This window comes from Parasteatoda tepidariorum, chromosome 11 (assembly GCF_982258835.1).
Source record: "Parasteatoda tepidariorum strain Cologne lab strain chromosome 11, Ptep-v5.0, whole genome shotgun sequence".
Classification (NCBI taxonomy): domain Eukaryota; kingdom Metazoa; phylum Arthropoda; class Arachnida; order Araneae; family Theridiidae; genus Parasteatoda; species Parasteatoda tepidariorum.
Window position 1 is genome coordinate 64,507,153 of NC_141765.1, and position 22,053 is coordinate 64,529,205.

Here is a 22,053-nt window from a genome sequence, read left to right on the forward strand (position 1 = left end):
TTTAGAGTACTATTTTATGATATATTTTTCAACTTTTTAGAACATATTTAGTTCTGAACTTGTTATCTCGGAAACTCGTTATCTCGAAAAGTTTTTAGCTTTCCACCACCCTTGAGATATCTGGAGTAAACTGTAATATGCTTCATTTTCTCACCTTATATTGCTGTCACAAATTTAAATTGTACTATGGTTCCTAAAACTAAAAAACTAAACTCAGTGACGCGACAGCCCATAGATGGCCAGGGCCTACTGCGCCCATCTCAGTTTTCTTGACCTAGGGCTCTGGGGTGCAGGAGCAGATGTTCCTGTCAGGAGGTCAGCCGAACGCGAAACCCCCCAGTGTTTATTTCCCAAGCATGCCTGGTACTCATTTATCGACCCACTGAAGGGATGAAAGCCTGAGTCAACCTGGCCCGGCCCGAGGATCGGACCCAGGACCTGTGACACAGGAGCGCGAAGCGCTACCACTCAGTCACCGGGCGTCATACTATGGTCCCACAAGATTTACAATTTTTAACAGTGTATTTTTATGGACAAAAGAGTAGGCTCTGTTATAGTTTGAAGCACTTGCCGAATCGAAAGGATTTATAATTCGGAAAAGCTGAGAGTGAGGCTAGGGTAAACATCTTGAATAACTTTTTATCTCTTATGTGAGATATTGTAACCTGACAACGCTGCTGTACACTTCCATGTGCCGTTGCTTACTCAAACTGTGAATACTTTAGAAGAAGTTCGTAAACGTAGTTTTTTAAGTTGCAAAAGCAACTTACAAATTTTCTTATTTCTCTTTTATTAACTTATTATATATTTCAACTGATGATAATATGTTATAAATGATACCGTTTTTTATCCATTTTTATGTTAACTTTTATTCAATTATATCAGAAGGATCGAAATAAATTTAAACTTCTTGGGCACACTGACTCAATAAGTGTTAAGAATTTTGTACTAGTCAAGTTTTTAAAAAAAATAGATTAAAAAAAAATAAACAGTGTTGTGCATTATACTGGTAGAGTAGAAGTTGTTTATAGATTTGGAGATTATGATGTTTAATTAAGAGAAAAAATAGATATAGTTCCAGGGATCGATCAAGGCAAATTCAGACCCAAGGCCCACCAAATTTCCTGGGCCCCTTACAAAATATTTTCAAATTAAATTACTGAAGAGTAGTCCCAATAATGAAAATACGATCTCTGATACAAGTGTAATAAATTTGTGTAATAAACGTATATAATATCTCAAAAATTATACTTCTCTAATTGTGACATTCCTCTTGAACTGTAATGTTAATTTATTTTCAGAGAAAACAAGAAGAATGCGAATGTATATGCTCTTTGCTATGCGTTCTCACAAGCAATAATGTTTTTCACCTATGCTGCAGCATTTCGATTCGGTGCATATTTGGTTGCCCGAAATGCCATGGTTCCAGTTAATGTTTACAGGTATTATGAATTTGTTATTGTTGTTGTTTCTAATGCTACTTGCCACACGAGCAAGCCCACTTGGTGAACCCGAGCAAATTTAAGGCAGAGTGTGCGTTTCTTGTTTTTCAGTGGCGCCATCTATGACCAAGAATTCGACTTTTGCCACTACGTCACACTCGTTTTATAGGACTGACCCATTCATACATGCATTCATTCATCCGCAGATCGAAATTTTGACCTGAAACAGAGAACGATCGATCTCCAATCCAGTACCCCCAGAGGTATTGATTTGTTATAGGAACATGGAGGACTTTTGCGACAGTTTTAACTTGCATCAGTCACTTTACTACACGGGGAGTCTTCCGCCGGCGGGGTTCCAACCCACGAACTCTCGGACATGGGTCCAGCGCCTTACCGACCAGGCTATCCTGGCCCATTATCAATTTAAATAAACTACACAGTAAAATCTCGTTAATCCGACTAACATGAAAATTTGATTTAACCAACATTTCTTTTGTAATTTATGTTTCGCTATTTTTTTATCAACTTAATTGAACGCTGAGCTGTGTCTTCTTATGATGTTATAACTCGATTCATTTAAATTTTTGATCTTGTTTTTTTTTCTTTTTAATTTTGCAAAGAAATATAGGCACCTGAACGTTTTCGTTTCTGACGCCATAGTTACAGTTTTAAAAATGGGTGCAAATTGTGTTACTAGCTGCTCCATTTCCGAGAATCACCACTTTTATTCACACAAAAAAAAATTATAAAATCACAAGTAATTTTTACGATACTTTATCACTATTCGCTTTCACATTACTTAAGAATCTCACATTCGAGTGGTAACTTTTTCAATATTATATAACAGAGACTAAGAATAATTCCCAGACGCGTTCAACGATGCGTTGTGTGCTTTTGATGTTCTGCTGAGGTGGCGAAGATCTTTGTTATGATGTTTTGTCTAGATTGGTTTCATGTGTTTTATCCAGCATTTTAAATAGATCAATCGTAAAAGATAAAAAAGGAGAAGTGCCAAATTTAAACTTAACTTTATTGAAATTTGAACAACAAAATCATAAGCATCCAGGATTGTAATAATACAAGATCAAAGACGTCTAACAAAAAATAAAGTTCAAAACAAAGCACAAAAGAAAATGAACTTTTGCAATGGTATATATACATTTCATCAATTCGAATTCAGTTTAGTTCGTTAGACTTCAGGCCTGGTACAGAAGTTTACAGGTTAGACAGGTGCACTGTAACTTTGGTACTTGAACCGAGTACGTTGATTACACCACAAGATCCTCTAGTACGTCCACTAGCGTCGCACTTTGTGAACATGACGGTGACTCCGGGTTTGTCCTTGAAGATACTCACACTGTAAAAAAATCTGTTAAATTTACGAAGAAAAAACTATCTGCTGCTATACCTGTATAGAACCGTTTATTTCACAGAAGACACTGTTATTTCAAAACAGGCGTCTGTTTTTAAGCAGACGTACTGTTATTTTAACAAGTGCTAATGTAGCTTTTATTTCTTCTTTTCAATCGATTCTCACATGATGCCTCAAATGTTTTCAGAGTAACAGACGAAATTATGCGGTCGAGCCTATTCTTTGGCTGCTGGTCCTACATTTAATTCTAATTACTACATAACTGTCAATAAACATTTGAAACATTCATTAAAAAGAATTTCAGCTGAATAAGTAACAATTTCAACAATTAATATTGAAAGTACCATTATATCTCTTTCTTAGACAGTTTAAACAAATTATTTAAATTAAATAGTTAAAATGACAGTATTTTACTAAAATTTTCTCATAAAAGTGAGAAAATCTATTTATAAACTGAACGCACAAATTCACTGAACATGTCACAACGCGTCCTGCCTCGCCTCAACGAGCTCGAAAAATTATACTGTAACTTTCACTTTATTACGAAAATCATTTCAGTATTTTGATACATTGTTCTTAAAAGGATAAAATATCGAAAAAAACAATATTACTCTCCTTTTTTTTGTTGAAAATTTTATTGTGTTGTTCACTCTCAGTAAAGAAAAAACTATTTGTTATAGGGAATTTAGAAGGTAGAGTATCAATTTGATAATAAAATAAAATCGAAATTTTACTTACACGATGTTCAAAACCATAAACTAATTGCTGAAAAATAAGAGCAAAAAAAGAAAATAATCCTAAAATGATTAAAAAAAAGGTAGAATTATCGTACAGTAAGCGAAACTCCATTACAAAAACTAGAATTCGAACTGACGGATTTAATCCCTTTTACGATTAGGATGAGAAACAGAAAAAAACCGCTTTGTCAACAAAACTGTTTTAAACCATCAAATATGCGGAGAAAATCTTAGAAAAGAACAGTAATTTTTTACAGTGCAATGGTTCAAAGTGAATGGCATATGTTTGCTTAATTTGGACAAAACTCAACTGACCACTATCTTAGAGAGCCTCTCTCAACATGGCTTGTAACCCCATATCTATGGACGGTTTACATCGACTTGATTCCTTTTATCACCTTTCTGCAACATTAAAACACATTTTACATACAAATTATAACATATAATCCATTTCTTTTATTTTTAGAGTATTCTTTGCCATGGCTTTCAGTGCTGTTTCAGTTGGACAGTGGTTCTCTTATCTTCCAGATTATGCTAAAGCAAAGCTATCTGCGGGTCTAATTTTTCATTTGATGAGTTTAGAGCCACCTATTGATAGTGATAGCAAAGGAGGAATTAAACCTGTAAGTTTTATTTACATTTAAGAAAAATGTGTTTTAACGAAAATGTGACTCTTACGAAAAATGAATAAGTTTCAGAAAACATTGCAAAATATTTAACAAAATTTATATTTCCTCAATATTTTAGATAGGTTAGGCTTATTTTAGGGATACAATAATTTAAAAACAATTTTTATGCAGATAATTTTATAGTTTATCTCTGTTAATTTTGGATTGCCATGAATTAAATATTTACACTCCTCAAACTCACTTCAAATAAACAATTTAAACAATATTTTTTTCTGTTTATTTTTTCACTTTTCTGCTTTAAATCCGTTTTTCTGTAATGAAATCTGCAGTAACTGAGTTCGCTACTAAATTTGTGGTTTATATTACTTTTTTCACATTTTTTTAACGTTAACGTTAACTGATACTAAAACTCTTAAATTCCACAGTATGTTGTTTCCTATTACATTAAAAACAAAACTAATTTTAAAAATTTCTATATTTGCAGGAAATTAAAGGTAAAGTAAAATTAGTAAATGTTTCCTTTCGTTATCCAAGTCGAAGGAATATTCTTATTCTCAGAGGAATCAATTTAACTGTTGATCCAGGAAAAACGTTAGCATTAGTTGGAACAAGTGGATGTGGCAAAAGTACAATTATTTCTCTTCTTGAAAGATTTTATGATCCAGAAACAGGAAAAGTTGTAAGTTTTTAATAATGTATTTTCTGCATTTTTTGAAATTTATTATTTTTTTTATATATATTTATCCATTATTTGTTTTCTAAAAATATAATCGAAGCGAAAGATGAAACAGATCTAATAGGAAAAATTCACTTCAACAACTTTATGCTTAACAATTTCGGCCCTTCTCATTTTTTATAGCTCTGTAATTTAAAAAAAAAAAATAATTCACAGAAAATATTGAGCATTTCTGATTTTTTATAATTTGAACCAATTTATGTGCCTATTTAATCATGTGTTAGCCTTATGGGAAAGTATATATTGAACTTTAATTCCTAGAATGATTGGAAAGGCCAGAGAGGCCCCTTTTGTAGTTTGGTAGGTACCCCATAACCCGAAGTAGGTTTGAGTGTAAGGTAACCTTTAGTAGATGAAAGGTACCCGAGTTTCTTTAAAAAGCAAGAGTATTTCAAACATCTCCAATAACTGTTTATAAGGAAAAGGAAACTCAATTAACTTAAAAACTAATGTATAAGTATAAATGAAAAGTTAGTGTTCTGTTTTATCAAATATTTTCGTTAATCAAATCGCATAATATGCCATGGAATTTTGATGGATGACCGAGTCTCTAAAATCTATTTTTTTATTATTTTTTATAAAATTAGCAATTGTATTTTAAATTTTTGGATGCTTAATTGATCTACGAACAAACAATTTGGGAAGGACCAGACTGGCCCCTTCAGTCTTTTTAAGTATATAGTTTCGTTCAGTTTTTCTAGCTTTTTAAAAGTTGCCGTATAAAAAGTTAGATGAAATAAAAAAAGGGGATTATTTCATGTATATATAAAACGGTACTAGATAGTAGGGATAAATATGATTAAATAAAAAAGCATTAGGCTGCTGTAGAAATTTTTTTTTGAGTGTTTATATTTTTACTGATAGTTTGTGTGCGTATACAGTGAAATTAATATTAATAGATTTTTTAGAAATTTATGAAAATTTGATTTTCGCACAAAATTATTTTGTATTTTTTGGCCTGGTTGGGTTATTTCTCACCTTTAATAAAAAATTATCCTCTTTGGTGTTTGACGATTATGATTAATGAATTCTTCCTTTTTCATATATTTTTTCTGAATTAAACTATCACGATATTCTAGCATTTTTAACACTTAAAAAGAAGAATAAAATAAAATTTAAATTTAAAAAAAAACTTGATACTTATTTAATTATCTTTATTTTGAAAAACCAAAGTCTAAGCAGTCAACGAAAAATTTAATTTAGAACATAATACATGTTATGGATTATCTAAACATTTGATTCATTATAGAGTTATACAGATTGGACAAAAAGAGGAGGGGAAAAAACCGTGATTAATCTATACACAAAAGAAAATTTAAGAGGTTTTGAACTTTTACATAATCTATCTAACAAACGAGTTCATTTAATTTATAATTATAATTTAGGATTTCAATATTTACAAAAAAATTTTAAAACGATTTGAGCTTTAAAGCTAAATAATAAAGTAGAATTTCAAAATATTTTTTAAAAAAGAATCTACCAAATGTTAAACATTTCTCATGTGAAATAATTTCAACAATGCGGTATTTAATATTTCAGATAATTGATGAATTTGACATAAAAATTGTGAATCTGAAATATCTCCGAAGCCAGATGTCCCTTGTAAGTCAAGAACCAACTTTATTTAATTGTTCAATAAAGGATAATATTATTTATGGAATCGAAGGCAAAGTCAATCAGGCTGATATTGAGAAGGCTGCTCGAATTGCTAACATCCACGATTTTATAAAACAACTTCCTAAAGTAAGTAATTATAAATATCTATTTAAACCATATTTACCCTAAACTGCTGAGTATCCTCCTCATAGTACGTGGAAAAAAGTTGACAATGTCAGTCAGAATTCGGGGGCAGTAGAAGGGGGAATAAACTAAACTACTGTTATTTACGAATAAGGTTAATAACAGTAGTTTAGTATTATTATCAGTATCATTTTATACAAATAAAGTTTGTTTTCAATGTATTTTTCATAAAAATAAAATTATACTAAATACGAGACGATAGGACTAAGAGATTAGAAGTGGTAAAGATTTTACTATAAATTCAATGTTTGACTCGTACCTATTTACACATTTTACATTACTATCTAGGCAAGTGAAGTATTATTTCCTATTTGTTTTTTACACTGAGTTGAATCAAACCAACTGCAAGCAATTAGCATTGAAAAGTTCAAAAGTCGAAAGGGTTTTTATGTTCTGTTTTTGAATTGAAGGATATTTGAATAAAATTAATAGCTTTTAAAGTATTAGGTTGTTAAAAAGTCCTGCAACACTTGAACTTTTAGTGTTGCAACACGAAAATTTCAACTTTTAGGAATTTTCATTTCGTGTTGTTGTTTCGGGTTTTCTGAACTTCGGGTTTTCTTTCATTATTGCTATAAACGATATCTTTCAGCAAGGGATGCTGCAAGGGTGTTGAAGGACTTTTTTAACAACCTAATATTTGTTCTGTCAACTCTTATTTGGCCTCATTCTCTTTAGACTAAATATTCATAAGAAAAATTTCCTCATTTATCTGGATAGTAATGTCATATACTTAAATAGGTACTAATCAATCATTATACTTTAGATTCACAAAACCCTTATAACTTCCAAACTATTAGTTTCATCGTCTTAATTTTGTCTCATACGATTCGACGTAGAAAAAAATATCGGAAACAATTTCCAAATAGCTGTTATTAAGTTTCTCACCTTTCACTCTCCCAGCTGAAATTCCGCTTTTTACCATTTACTAAAAGGAAGGTACGTAATAGCATAATTTTTGCTCCATATTTACTGTATTAATTCATAAAATACAATATATTTTTCAGGGATATCAAACAATGGTTGGAGAAAGAGGAACGCAGCTCTCAGGTGGACAAAAACAACGTGTTGCAATAGCTAGAGCAATAGTTAGAAATCCAAAGATACTTCTGCTGGATGAAGCAACATCAGCTCTCGATACGGAAAGTGAAAAGGTAAAAGTAAAGAATCAATTTCTTGAGGTTATTTGCCAACAACAAAACGGCGTTCTACTGTTCTGGGAATGTTAGAGAATTATTTTTAAAATTTTCCAGAACGTCTTTCCGTGACTTTAAAAATTATTTTGAAGCGTGCTGGTTCTTGAACTATTGAGATAGAAGACTCAATCTTAAATAAATCTAAGAAAAGGGACCTAAGAGTAAAAGCTTAATAATAAAAAGTACATAACAAATCCAAAAAGTTGCCCCTCATGCTCAAAAAAGTGTGTCAAAAGAAATCCTGCACCAGAAATTGATGTTTATTATAAATGACGAGGAGTCAGGACGCAGTATTTATGACTGAATTACTACTGACATTTATCAGAAATGAAACTAGTTGCTGACAATCGCCATGTAATTTAGTAATCAATGAAAGACAGTGTATACGCTCATTATTTTACAACCAATGTTTCAAAAAATTTAATAAGAAAAGTTTCGATTCTTACACTTCTAAATACAATCTGTGGTTTTTAAATGCATGAAAATTTGTTTTTGGTAAGTTCAAAATTTATCATTTTATTCGCGGTTTTGCATCACGTTTAAAACATTGTAAGTCTTTTTTCCTGTTATAAGGCCTTGTCGAATGAAAATGGAATCTTGTCAGTCAGACAGTATCTGTAAAGAAAGAGCAGACGATAATGTTTTATGTGATCAAAGTTTTATTCCTGTTTTTAAATCTGATTAATTGTTTTTTTTTTCTGAAGTTACAAATATAATAAATTTAAAATTGCTTCCCTTAATTTTAAATCCCCAGCATGTTTCTCAACTGTATTAATTTAATGATAAAATTTTTTTTTTTTCCATTTTGAAGGTAAACGATTTCTTCATTAATTAAATACATACTCGGTATCATCCCATTACGTTGATCAACGGCATATTTCCAACAATCAATCAATTTATATTCCAAGATATCTTTTTTTTTAAATTAAATAATATTTATTTTGGGGATTAAGAGGCTAATCACTTAGACACGGATTGGTCTATTTATATTTAAGTAAAGATAGTAGTTTGGTTTTGGTGGTCACGTTGATTGCTATATCCGCCATGCCAACAACATCGCAAAACGAGCGAGTTGTCAACCTGGTTGTCCGAAGTCATCTTTATTGCAAAATCAGTTTTTGTAGTAGGTTTTAAAAGTGAGTGTTATAAATTTTTGCTTTCAGACTCCGGCTCAGTGAAATGATAACTTTTTCAAAAGCCCAGCAGACGTACGAAATTCAGAAAGAAATTCCTTCGTTTTATTTAAAGTTTTGAAATTAAAAATAATAATAATAATAATAACAAGCCATCATTAATATAGGATTAAAAAAGAATTGCAAAAAACCTATTCTTGTTTTCTTCATTCCAAAATATTTTATTTCAATTCCAGATCGTTCAAGAAGCACTTGATCAAGCACGAGCTGGCAGAACATGTATTGTTATTGCTCACAGATTATCCACTATACAAGGAGCTGATTGCATTGCTGTAATAGATCATGGAAAAGTTGTAGAGAAAGGAACTCATAACGAATTGCTGAACAAAAAAGGATTCTACTACAAACTGGTCAAAAAGCAATTTAAATGAAAATTAATTATATTCGAATGTCCTTGTGTAGATTTAGTTAAATAAATTATAAAGTTGTTAAAAACTTATCATACAACTGAAGCACTTTTTCTGGTCATAAATAACCATTTGAACCCTGTAGAACCAGGTAAAAGCATTTTATGTGTCTAAAATCTGAATCATATTTCTATAACAATTTTCAAAAGTTTGCGTGAAATAACTGAAACTAAAGCATTCCCGCAACAGCCTGGTAGGCCAATATGGAGGTTAAAACTCCACAATCTGAAAACCAACAGGAAGATAGCGGTATTGAATCATGATTGAGCACCGGTCACTTTTGCTCGTCAGCCAAGATGGTGCCCATCGATGTAAAGATGGATCGACTTTAATCCATCACTAAAGATTAAACTCCAGTCCTTTATAGTGATTACTCAGTACTGCGACTCAATTCAAACTTAAACGCATTTTATTACATATTATGTTTTTCAAGTTGGTATGTAGCATAACATAAACAAATTCTATCAAAGTGTTTTGAAGTAAAGGGCAACATTTTTTAGAGAATTACATAGGATTAGTGGGATAGATTTGAATAAGAATAGCATATTGAATCAAGTATCTCTAATGAAATAAACTAAAAATAAACTGATGACAACTGATGACAAATAAACTGACTTTTTTTCATAAATGATGTAGTATTATGAATTTTTTTTTATATCGTTTCTTTCTAGCTCTGCTGTGGATTTTAATGCTCCATTTTTTTCATAATTTTTTTTTCAATAAATACAGTTTATAAATTTATTTTTAATGGGACCTTAAAGTATAGGAACGTTTCTGTAAATAATGTTGGATTGTTTGTAAACACGGAATACTATTTAAACCTCATTTTTTATTATCTTATTTGTCTACCCAATTTTGGCCAATTTTTCTTTCGAGGGTAATAAACTAAAATTTTACTTAACTCAAAAAATCTAGGCTATTAATTGAAATACATCTAATTACTCAAAATGTACAATATAAAATATATAATATAACGCAGAAATTATCTATTTTCTTAATCAGTTTAATCAAATCAGTATAAAAATCAGTTAGAATCAAACCAATAGTAATTTTAAAGAGCACTTTTTGAGCATTTAGTTCTCATTATTTGATAAGAAGAAATTGTCAGAAAAAAATATATGAATATGAATTTAAAAGAAAAATGAATGCACCATAATTAATTTTATTGAATTATGTCTTATAAAATTTATCAGAATTTTTAATACTTTAGTATCGTGTAAAAACATGAAGAAAAAAATTGCAAATTCTAATGCTATTGAGCCTATGTTTATCTCGTTTTCCAGTGGTGCATAAAGCATTAAATAGATGGCAGCACTACAGGGTTTTTGCTTCGAATTGTATCCTACTAAGAAATTAGAAGCTTTTTTTTTTTAACATCAAGAATCAAATTAGCGCTATCCAGCACATTGGTATATCAACAACTGTTCACGTGTTAATTAAACTTGAAGGCAGTTGCTATTCTAAGTCTTTATTATATTTAAAAAAAAAAACTAACTCCTTTTTGATTGCAAGCTTTTATAGACATCTTTAGTGCTGCCATCTATACAAATAGACAGAGACAAAAATATATACGATATCGTAGCGAATTTCTAAATTAAGACAGTAATAAAAGCTTAATCCAAATTTCAGAAAACGCTTAATTTTTACGAAAAGGATCTTCAGCATATGTGACAGTAAAAAAAATTAAAGGTTGGAAATGTTAATCAAAAAACTGTTTTTGAAAACAACATTTTCAATAATGCTAAAGATTGATTAAACTTTCAAAATTCAAAAGCAAAAAAAAAAAGATTATTGCTATAAATTTCAAAGTATCTTAAGTTACAAGAATGCTCTTTGGTTCGCTTTTATCCTCGCCCTAAACCACAAATTAAAACTGAAAAAAAATTCATTTGAATGTTTTTAACTCGAATTAAGACTTTAATTTATAATTATATGTACAGTATGCAAAAAGAAGTGATTATTCTGAATAAAATTAAATCTAATGATTGAAGCTTCAAGAAGTATCAATAAATATTCACAGAACATTTTTAGAAAAATTCAAACTTCTTCTAAAATACCTAAAATATAAAGTGTATGCAAGACACGCTAAATCAATTTGTGTCTTAAGCACACAAAAAATTTTAACCCATTTTTCACTCCCTAACATGTTTATCACTTTCAATCTTAATCTATTATATTTTGATATTATTAAATTTTATGTGACTTAATTTCAAAACAATAGGTTTATACTTAGGGAAAATACCAATTTTCCACATATTAGGTATATTAATTCACATTTCTGAGAGAAAAAAATTATTTTTACTTAAAGTCTAAATTCAATCTCTTTTATTTCTGGAAAATAAGCATGCAGATGAGAATAAAAATAATAAAATAAAATATTTTTCTTTTAGAATGAAAAATTGCAAAAAAAAAAAAAATTAAAACCTTGACTGCAGATGCTGAGTCGTTATGATACACAAACGCTTCCATAGATGGCGACACTACTGTCGATTAAAATTAAAAATGTTATTACGACATAGGTAGCCAAATTTTTTAAAATTATTAGAATAGTGATTGGAAAAAATAAAGGCCATTATATCGAACAGTAAATAAGGTAAGCGTAACTGCATCAGAAAAAAGTAACCAACTCCAAAATTCAGCAAATCCAAGCAATTGAGGGCAACCTTCAGTTTATTGACATTACAATTAGACCCCTTGTTCAATCCCCTGATTTGTTTATAATTCTACAACTTCGTGTGGTGAATATAGATGTTGCTGCAATATATGTGGTCAAATTCACAAATTATAGTTTGATATTGTTGAGGAAGTATAGCCTATTATGTAGGACAAATTATTATACACGGCCACACATTAAATAGGCCAAATATTATGTAGTTCAAATATTATATAGGGTCACACATTATACAGGCTATTATATACAGGCATATATTACAGGTCTGTCGCACAAATATATGCAGAACATATTTCCTATCGATTAAAAACTAAAATTTTATCAAACTAAAATTCTTAACATTCATTCAATGCTTTTCTCAATAAATAAAAATCATAAATATGATCGTTAATCTTTCTATTCAATAACCTTGACTTGTGTATAGAATAAAATCTATTTTTAGGTATTCTCTCTACATCTGCCTAACTCATTAGCGTAGAATTCGAAAACCGTTACATGGCTTCTAAATGTTTTGATTTTATTAAATTTCTTTACTATTTCTCACACTTTCTTTTCGGCCAGCACATTTGTATGCGTAAGGCTAAGAAAAGGAGCTTAGGCAATAAATAAATAGCCAATACATGAATCCCTTTCCTTGGCGAAACTTATTTCCTTGATTTCTTGACAGAAGGGGGTGTGCGGTGGGATTCGACCCTGCAGCCACCATCTTCGTGCCATTTTCAAACTTTATTTTTTTTTAGTAATTCATATGTTCATTAAAAATGAAGAATAATTTTGGTTTTTATGAAGCTCCATATTTTCAAAAATTAAAAATATTTATTATATTTGATTCTTCATTAAAGCAGTTTAGGATTTTTAGTATTTGTTTGCCTATATAACTCTAAAGTAGAATAATTAGTAATAAATCATCATTTTCAACAAAAATTTTCTTCACAGGGTCATATAGATAACTATATAATCTTTTGTTGATCCACATTATATAATGATCAATGTTGCCTGCATTGTGGAACACATATTAGAGGGTCTCATATTTTATAGGATCATTTGTTATATAATCCACTAATTATATAAAGCTACATAATCTATCTAGACCATAGGTTCCCGAAGTGGTCCAGGTGGACCCCCAGGGGTCCATAGGAGACCACACGGGGGTCCACGTAGACGTGAAGCGAAAACAGGGGTTCACAAGTTGCAAGTGGAGGTCCACGAAACATTTTCTGGTTTTCATAATAAAGAACAAAAATTTTGGCTTGGATTTATCTATCAACGTAGGCAGGTAGCATCATTCTCTAGGTAGGTATTCAAAAATATTCGAGACTCAGTTCAAACACAGAATTGAATAGAACAATAGAATTGAATAGATAATAGTACAACTGTACACCACATGTCGAGACTTGCAAAGTGCCGCCCGTGCGCCCGCTCGCATTTAAATACCCAGCATGATGACTTCAAAAATAGATTTGAAGATATTCTGACGATGGAAATACCACCATGGATCATAACCCCATTTGATGAAACGGAAGAGGCGAATGTAGTATTACAAAAGGAGCTACTTGAGCTCAGCACCAGCGCGGAACTGAATGTGAAATTAAAAAAAGGCTATCAAACATTTTGACTGCAGGCAGAAATCCCCGAAAAATATCCTGGGTTGTGGGAAAATGCGAGAAAATTTTTGATAGCGTTTCCCTCGTCATATCTTGTCGAAAGAAGTTTTAGTGCCGTTACCAACCTGTTAACAAAAAAAAAGCAGCAGATTGAACATCACAGAACGGGGAGATTTGAGATTACTTCTTACAAAACTGAAGCCAAATATTCATAATTTGCTGTCAATTCATCAAGTACATCCGTCTCATTAAAAGTATGACTATTTTTTATTGTTAATTTACAATTCAGAGTTCATTATTGATTTTTTGTCAATTGTTGATTGTTAGTAATAATAAATGTTTATAATTTTGTATAACCACAAGTATTATTTTAATATATAGGACACAAGAAAAATAGCTACTTTTTTTTTTTTAGCACCCCCAATTTAGGGTGATATTTTTTAGGAGTTTTGGGAATACAGTAGAAATGTAGCAGCAGGGGGTCTACCGAAAATAGTAAAACTTTGAAAGTGGTCCACGAGAAAAAAAAGTTTGGGAACCTCTGATCTAGACACATAATAAATAAGGCTACATTTCTAGCAATATAGGTCACATATTGTATAGGGTTATATATTACAGGGTTGTATGATATAATAGCTTGCAGTGCAGGAAGAGTGTTATTATATAGGGTCACATATCATATAAGGCCACACATTATGTAAGCCACTTGTGTCGCATAAACGATAGGGATGATGTCACATATCCTCAGTTTTTACTCAGAATATCCTTAGATAGAATGCTCTTGCAGTTGGGCTACGCGTTTAAGTTTTTCTTCTCCGTGTCAAAACGAGTTAGTTTCATCGACAAGTTCTCCACGAAAGTTGATTTTTTCCAATGCTTGATCTAAGGCCGTGGTCGCTTGACATCCAATTAGGTGATCCAGGTTCGAATACCAGCGATGACTGGTCTAATTCCACGCCCGACTAGCACCCACTACTGTGCTGACATAAAATATCCTCAGTGGTAAGCAGATCATGGGTTAGAGTCCCCTTATCGGTAGGGGTAACAGTGGGAGATTTTCGTGGATTCCCTGTCCATGTAGCGCAAATGCGGGTTAGTTCCATCAAAAAGTCTTCTACGAAGGCAAATTTCACCCGATACTTGATACAAGAGCTCCCTTGTGTTCTGGAATGGGTTCAAAAAACCAAGATAAAGGGGTTGAACATTGGTAGTCTTAAACTCAAAATATGGTTGGCTGTGTAAAGACGATTATAAAATAAAATTTTTGATCTGAGAGTTCCTTTGTCTTCTGGGGTGGATTCAAAATTCGAAGTTTATGGTTTTTAAACATTAATGCTCATAGTTCCGAAAATGAGTTAACTGTTCAATTCCGGTTTTAAAATAAAAAATGATATAACCAATATTGTGTGCCACGTATTATATATGCTGTAATACAGGTCCAATTATTATCTGTGTTGTATAGGATCATATATTTTATGACCGTCGTTGAACAGCTGAACCATTTTGGGGTTTACGACTTTTAATATTCAACTCCGTAGCCTTGTAATTTTGAACCCAATCCAGAAGACAAGGGAACTCCTGGATCAAGTATTGGTAGAAATTTGCCTTCGTGGAGGACTATTTGATGGAAGTAACCGCATTTGCGTTACAAGGAATGGAAGACCATGAGAACCTCCCACAGTTAGCCAGAGGACACGAAGACTCTAACCCATGATTCGTCTACCACTGCGGATATTTAACGTCAGCACTGTAGTCGGTGCAAGCCGGATGCGGAATTCGCATTGACCAGCAATCGCTGGGATTCGAACCCGGTTCACCTCAATGGAAGGCGAACGCTCTATCCCCCGAGCCATCGGGACTCAGGGCCATATATTACAATAGCCTGCATTGAGTGGATGATAGATTGACATTACAAGATATTGGGTTTCTTGGCATTACAATTAGGCCTCTTATCCACCGTCTATAATTTTGCAACTTTATAAAATGTATATAGACGTTGTTGCAATATGTGACCAATTTTCAAAACTATAGATTAATATTTGAATGAAATACGGGCTATTATTTGGAGTTTAGCTGGTATTGAGTGTGAGTGATATTCATTATATTTCTACAAATACAAGCATCAGTAGTAACGATCAGTTCTGGTTAGGATCACCAACATTACGATATATAGGGTTTTGTGACACAGCAACAATTTGCATTCTTTGCCCCCTCCCCCCAATTTTTCTATACTTTTGTAACATGGTGTGTCACACTGCAAAAAAACTTAAAATTTAGGGGGGGAAACTGTCAGTTGATGTCACAGAAAAATACTATTATTTAGAAACGGGAGATAAGTACTGTCATTTTAGCAAACAAACTCTGTAATTTTAACAGGCATCGATTTGCAGTCTACTTTATAAGATGTTCAAAGTCACGAAATAATTGCTGAAAATTAAGAGCAAGTGTTGAAAATAATAATATTATAATACGGTAAGCAAAATTGAACTACAAAAACAAGAGTTTGAACTGTCGGTTTTAATCGATTTATGATTAGGGTGTAAAGTCCCGCAGTGGACTAATTGTTAAGACACGGTTCCCAGCAGATCACCGATGTCAAGCATCACTAGCTGCTGTCAGTGTGCGGGTGGGGGACCACTTGGATCAATCTGCGTAGGGACCGAGGGTGTGCGGTATTGATTATCATTTAACTGTTCTACCGTAAAGTGCTCGACTTCGCGTGCAGGTAGTTGGGCTACCGAATCGGGGGTGCCACCCGCTTTGCAGAGGATCAAAATTGTGATGGCATGCCTTCGGATCATCCTCAGTGATGTTTCCCAGACCGTCGCCAATAGCCCATTGCGCAGCTCTAGTGCGACGTATATGAACTACAACTAGGATGTAAAACAGAGAAAAACCATTTTTATCAACAAAACAACTTTAAATCATCAATTAATTATACGGGCTAAGTCCGTACAAAAAACGGGAATTTTTTACATTTCACGGGTGACGGTTAAAAACGGATGAAATCTGTAATCTTCTTTTGAACAGTTTTTTTTTCTGAGAAAACTGCTTTTTCCCGTTTTTAAAATTTACAGTGTATACTTAGACATTGTAATATTATATGTGGCCGAATTTTATAAATCTCAAAAGTTTATATTAAAATTTGAGGAAAATGCTAACTATTTTTCTTTCTGTATATCAGGTTGGTTATTGACTTATTTGGAAAATTAATAGTAATGATAATAATAGTAAAAATTTTGCAACAAGAAAAAAAAATACTCAAGGTGGTTTTTCAATTATATAATAAAAAGAAAACAGTTTTCACGTACATGAAGGCAAAATATGCTTTTAGATGTATTTATTTATTTATTGTTGAATTCTCCAGATTCTGCTATTTTCCTCCTAATTAGTTTATAAATTTAAAACTTGATCAATCTCAGACAAAATAATAAAAAATTATCCGAATTTTTTTTTTGAAGAAAAACATAATTGGAAACTCATAAGCCCTAATCATCACCCATACTACATATTTTTAGAATGGACAATTGCAGTCAATTTTTTTTATGTTCTTAATGAATTCAGAATGATGGAAAAGTCCTGAAAAACATCTTTTTACCTCCCAAAAAATGCTACTTTTTTAATTAAGAGCAATTAAAAATCGTGTACTTTCGTTTTCAGTTTAAAAAGGAAGTCACGTGACTTTTAAGAAAGTGACGCCATTCGAGCCTGACTCGCGTTTGTTTACACTTTTTCTCCTTGGTGATTTAACGCTTGTTTACGTGCCTAGTTGAACGTCGTTTGTTTTTTTAAAAATATATTTTAAAATCGAAGTGTATTGCTTCTAAAATAGAAGGACACTTTGGGGGAAGATCTTTGATATCTTTTTTACCTGAACTAGAAGCATGAATAAATTTTTGGGATGAACCAACTGATGAAAGTTTAGATTTTTTCCAATAGCATTCTATTTCTGTTGGAGATGGTAGCGAACATTTTCGGTGAACCCAGAAAAGAAATGCTATCATGTGCTTGCATCCTCCTGCGCTGGCCGCACAGTTATCGCACACTAATGAGTTTATGACCCCAGAAGATTCATCACATGTCAAAGTTATTGCATATGCTTTGGTTTTTATTTTATGCTCAGGAGTCATTTTCCCTTTAACAATGCAGATATCACTTTCTCGCTTAACTTGCACATAGCCTATAGCATTATCCCCATATGTTTGTCTTGCTGATCTGAAGTTAAAATATATATATATATATATATATATATATATATATGTGTGTGTGTGTGTGGAAAAGATGATTTAAAAACTGAAAAACAGAATCTTATTAGACTAAACAACCAATTGAGACAGACCTGGCCTCCCCAAGGCCATAGTGTCGATAAAGAAGAAGAACGTTTTTTATAGCTTTCCTATGTCCATGTAATATTAGTTTGTGTTAATCGCTATTTCATATCTTTCTTTTCCGTAAAAATTCCAAAAGTTTCTGGAAACCTTAAATTATGAAATAGTTATTTAATATAAAATTTAGTATACATTAATTTTTTCTTTTTTTTACAGAATAGGGATAAAAACTATTATATTTTTTTAAATCCTTCAATATGCACACTGTCTGCATAACTAGACGCTTTAAAATATAATGTAATAAAAATCTTTTTGATTTTTAATACATCATTCATAAAATGTACCAGTATCTTTCAAAATGGTTCATGTTATTATTTACACCTTGGATTTAACACTTTAAAAAATATTATGAAGCAAAACTTATTTTTAAATTTAATAAAAAAATTCGATAAAAAAACATTAGCAGGTGTAGTTAAAGTAAAATATACTAAAATTGAAGATGTGTATTTATGTTTGACAGTAGAAAGGGTAAAAATATTCTATAACTAGCTTGCCTCTGACTATTTCTTTAATTTTTTTTATAAATTAGAATCTAATTTTCTTTAATTTTATTTTATTAAATATTAATTTTTGATAAAACAATAATTTTTAATAAAAATAATAGCTTATTTATTTTTATAAAATCGTTTATAAATTATTTTTAATAAAATTGACTTCAATTAATTTTTAACTAAATTAATTTTAATAAAATTGATTGTAATTATTACAAAGTTGTTTATAATTGGTCTTTAATAAAATAATAACTTTAATTCAAATTAATTTTTAATAAAATAATACATTTTATTAAAATTAATTTTTAATAAAATAATTTTAATAAAAGAGTAAGTATAACGTTTATAATAATAATTTTGTGAGTAAGTATAATTATTTGTTTTTGTGAGTAATAATAATTTAGTGTGTAAGAATAGCGTTTAGTTTTATACTTTTATGAAAGTTGAAAGATGTTTTTAGTATACTTAAATCCTTGCTATATTTTAACGTGTACCTATATGTGTTATAACAAATCGCAGTTCCATTTTCACACACAAAATTATTTACAGCCAGGGGCGCCGGTAGAATAAAATATAGGGGGGTGCAACCCTTTAACAAACTACCATCCCCACAAAAAAAAAGATTAAAACTATTCTGTATGATTGCAATTCTTGTTTGATTAATCAATTTTTTACATAAAATTTTATAACTAAATTGCTTTTCTATTTATTTTTAATTGCTTAAAGAAAATCCAGGGTAGTGCAAGTGCACCTCCTTGCCGACGCCCTTATTTACAGCTACAGTTTATAAATAAACAAATTTATACCTTTGAGCCTTTATGCCTTTGATTTCAGGCGAAATGAAATCTTGGTTCGTTCGAAAAAAATCCATAATCATCTCTTCAGTAACTTGCGGCAAATTGTCCGTTTGAGCTTTTTGAAACCCCTCTTCCATTTTGATTCTATATATGCAATAGATTTCAAAATATTTGCTGCTAAATGCGCATTTAAATACACGCGGGAAAATTTGGAAAAAATAAGTTAAAGAAGAGCTAGTTAAAACCGCAAGAAAGAAAATACATAATAACAACGGGAAGGTCGTGAGGAGTAAGGCTCTAATGACGTCACACCAATCAGCGGTCGTTTTCGAGTGAGGGCGTTTTCGCTCAAATTAAAATATTAATAATTAAATAAATATTTATTTGTCAGAGTTAAAAATTATATTTTCGTAATCAGGAAATCAATCTTAAGAAGTAATGACTATAATTTGGAAAATTTAAGAGATGCTGCAATTGTCCAAAAATCAAGTAAAAAAGAATACCCATTAAGAACCACAAATTAGTATCTAACCGATAATAGACGAAAAGAGTATCAAAATTCAACAAATCACTAATCAAACTGAAGAAAAAATGTTTGACAATCTGATGCAACTTTAAAGTATAATTTTTTCTCTATTTCTCCCGCCACTTAAGCACATTTTGAAGTGTTTAGTATCACTTAAACTATCTGTTTCGTTGGATTTCATTAATATAATATTTCATTTCTGTATTAAATAATAATTTTCAACCCCAGTATGTGTACTTTATTTGCTTCATTTTTGGCAAAGATTTCAAAAATACCTTTTGATGATGATGTTTGGGAAACGAATAAATGAAGTTAATTAAATGAGTCATCCTGATTGTTATGCAAGAAAGGGGAATTTAAATTAATGTTGATTAATAATAAAGTGTCCCTGCATTGAATTGAAAAAAATAATATCAAATATAACAATTTTAAATAGCCGATTAAAACGAAAACAAATTTCTTATTGTCTAATTGCTTTTGTAAAATATTAAAAATCAAAAATGATATGTATATATAGAAATTAAAAGTAATCTAAATTTTTTAAACACGCGTTTACCAAGCTAAAAATAAATCAAAAATTAAAAATATGAACTCAAAATTGACATGATCTGACATAAACAAAATTAACAAATAAATGCCAACTTCAATACATAATCTAAATTACTTAAATAATTTAATCCATCAAATATGTGATAAAACAAAAAGGAATTAAAAATTAGACTGATTGAAAAAAAATTACTCTATATTGAATTGAAAAAAAAAGGATAAATACAGTGTTTAATCGTCGACAAAAACTAAAACAGATTTTAAATCTCAGTAGTGTGATTGTGAAATATTCAGAAAAAAAGAAGACTATTTTTTTAAACACACGTTTTCTTTGTCGAAAAGTTGTCAGAAATTTTTAAAATATAACCTCATAAATTAAATGCTCTGACCTAAATTATTAACAATTAAAGGTCAACTTTTACGCATAAACGAAGTTATTTAAATAAATGAAACTTAAATTTAATACAAGAAAAATGAAATTCAAGTTATATTGATTACGAGGAAATGACTCTAAATTTTCAAATAAAATAAAATAAATTTCAAAAATAAAATAAAATAAAAACCATGTTCAGTCACAAACAGAAACTAAAACGAATTTTATATTGTTGTTCTCACGAAATATTAAAATATAAAAGTAAGAGCCTACCTATTAAAACATGTGTTTAAAGGGTTGCAAATTCGTTAGAAATTAAAAATACAACCGCAAAAATTACACATTCGGACTTAAGAAAAATGAACAATTATGCTTTAACTTTCATAAATTTAGAGTGATTGATAAAAAATTGATTATAGTGGAATGAAAAACAAAATGAAAACTAATTTATATCATCGACGAAAAACATTATATTGTTATGATAATTGTTATATTGTTATGATTATTGTTACGATTATTATTGATCTTATAAAAAGTATTAAAAAATATAAAATAAAAATAAAAGGAGCTTATAAAATCGTGTTTTTCTTTTTGAAAACTCGCCAGAAATTAAAAATGCAACTGCAAAAAAATTTACTTTGACATTACATATATTGTCAATCAAATGTCAACTTTTATATAAGTTAATTAAATAAGTTATTCCTGAATGTGAGGATAGAAAAGATGAATGTAAAGTTTTTTTTTTACAGTGACTGGATAAATTGTCTAAATACTTTCTAAACGATATTTTAACAGCCGAATAAATTTACCAACGCCAGTTAAGCAATTAAAATTAGGACTCAGAAATCTCTGGTATTTCTTAGATCCTTTTTTATATTTATTTTTTATCCTTTTTTTCCGGAATTTTTTCCCCTTCGCAAATTTTTACCTTTTTCTTGATGCTATTTTTTTCAACTTCTTACAGTCCGTTAAGTACTGTCGTTTTCAGCAGTTAAGTCTCCTGTCTTTTGGACCTTCTAACAGTGTGAATAAAGGGAAAAAGACGATAAAAAAGATTTGCAGTGAGGAATCTGGCAGGGTAGAATTTGATACTTCGCAGGAATCCTCAATTGGTGAGGGATGTGAGGTCAGCATCTTCGTCA

The 22,053-nt window shown here is 30.6% G+C and overlaps 1 protein-coding gene across 1 annotated transcript in view; it reads left to right on the forward strand.

Annotated features, from left to right (window-relative positions):
- The window catches only part of LOC139427037 (uncharacterized), an 82,106-nt gene extending 72,559 nt beyond the window's left edge, over positions 1 to 9,547 (forward strand). Inside the window, exons 49-54 of the mRNA XM_071187423.2 lie at positions 1,302 to 1,442; positions 4,021 to 4,177; positions 4,668 to 4,862; positions 6,459 to 6,662; positions 7,727 to 7,873; positions 9,285 to 9,547. Of these exons, the coding sequence (XP_071043524.2) occupies positions 1,302 to 1,442; positions 4,021 to 4,177; positions 4,668 to 4,862; positions 6,459 to 6,662; positions 7,727 to 7,873; positions 9,285 to 9,479 (1,039 nt within the window). The 3' untranslated portion in view covers positions 9,480 to 9,547. The remainder of the gene's footprint in view (positions 1 to 1,301; positions 1,443 to 4,020; positions 4,178 to 4,667; positions 4,863 to 6,458; positions 6,663 to 7,726; positions 7,874 to 9,284) is intronic.
- Positions 9,548 to 22,053: the final 12,506 nt, after the last annotated feature.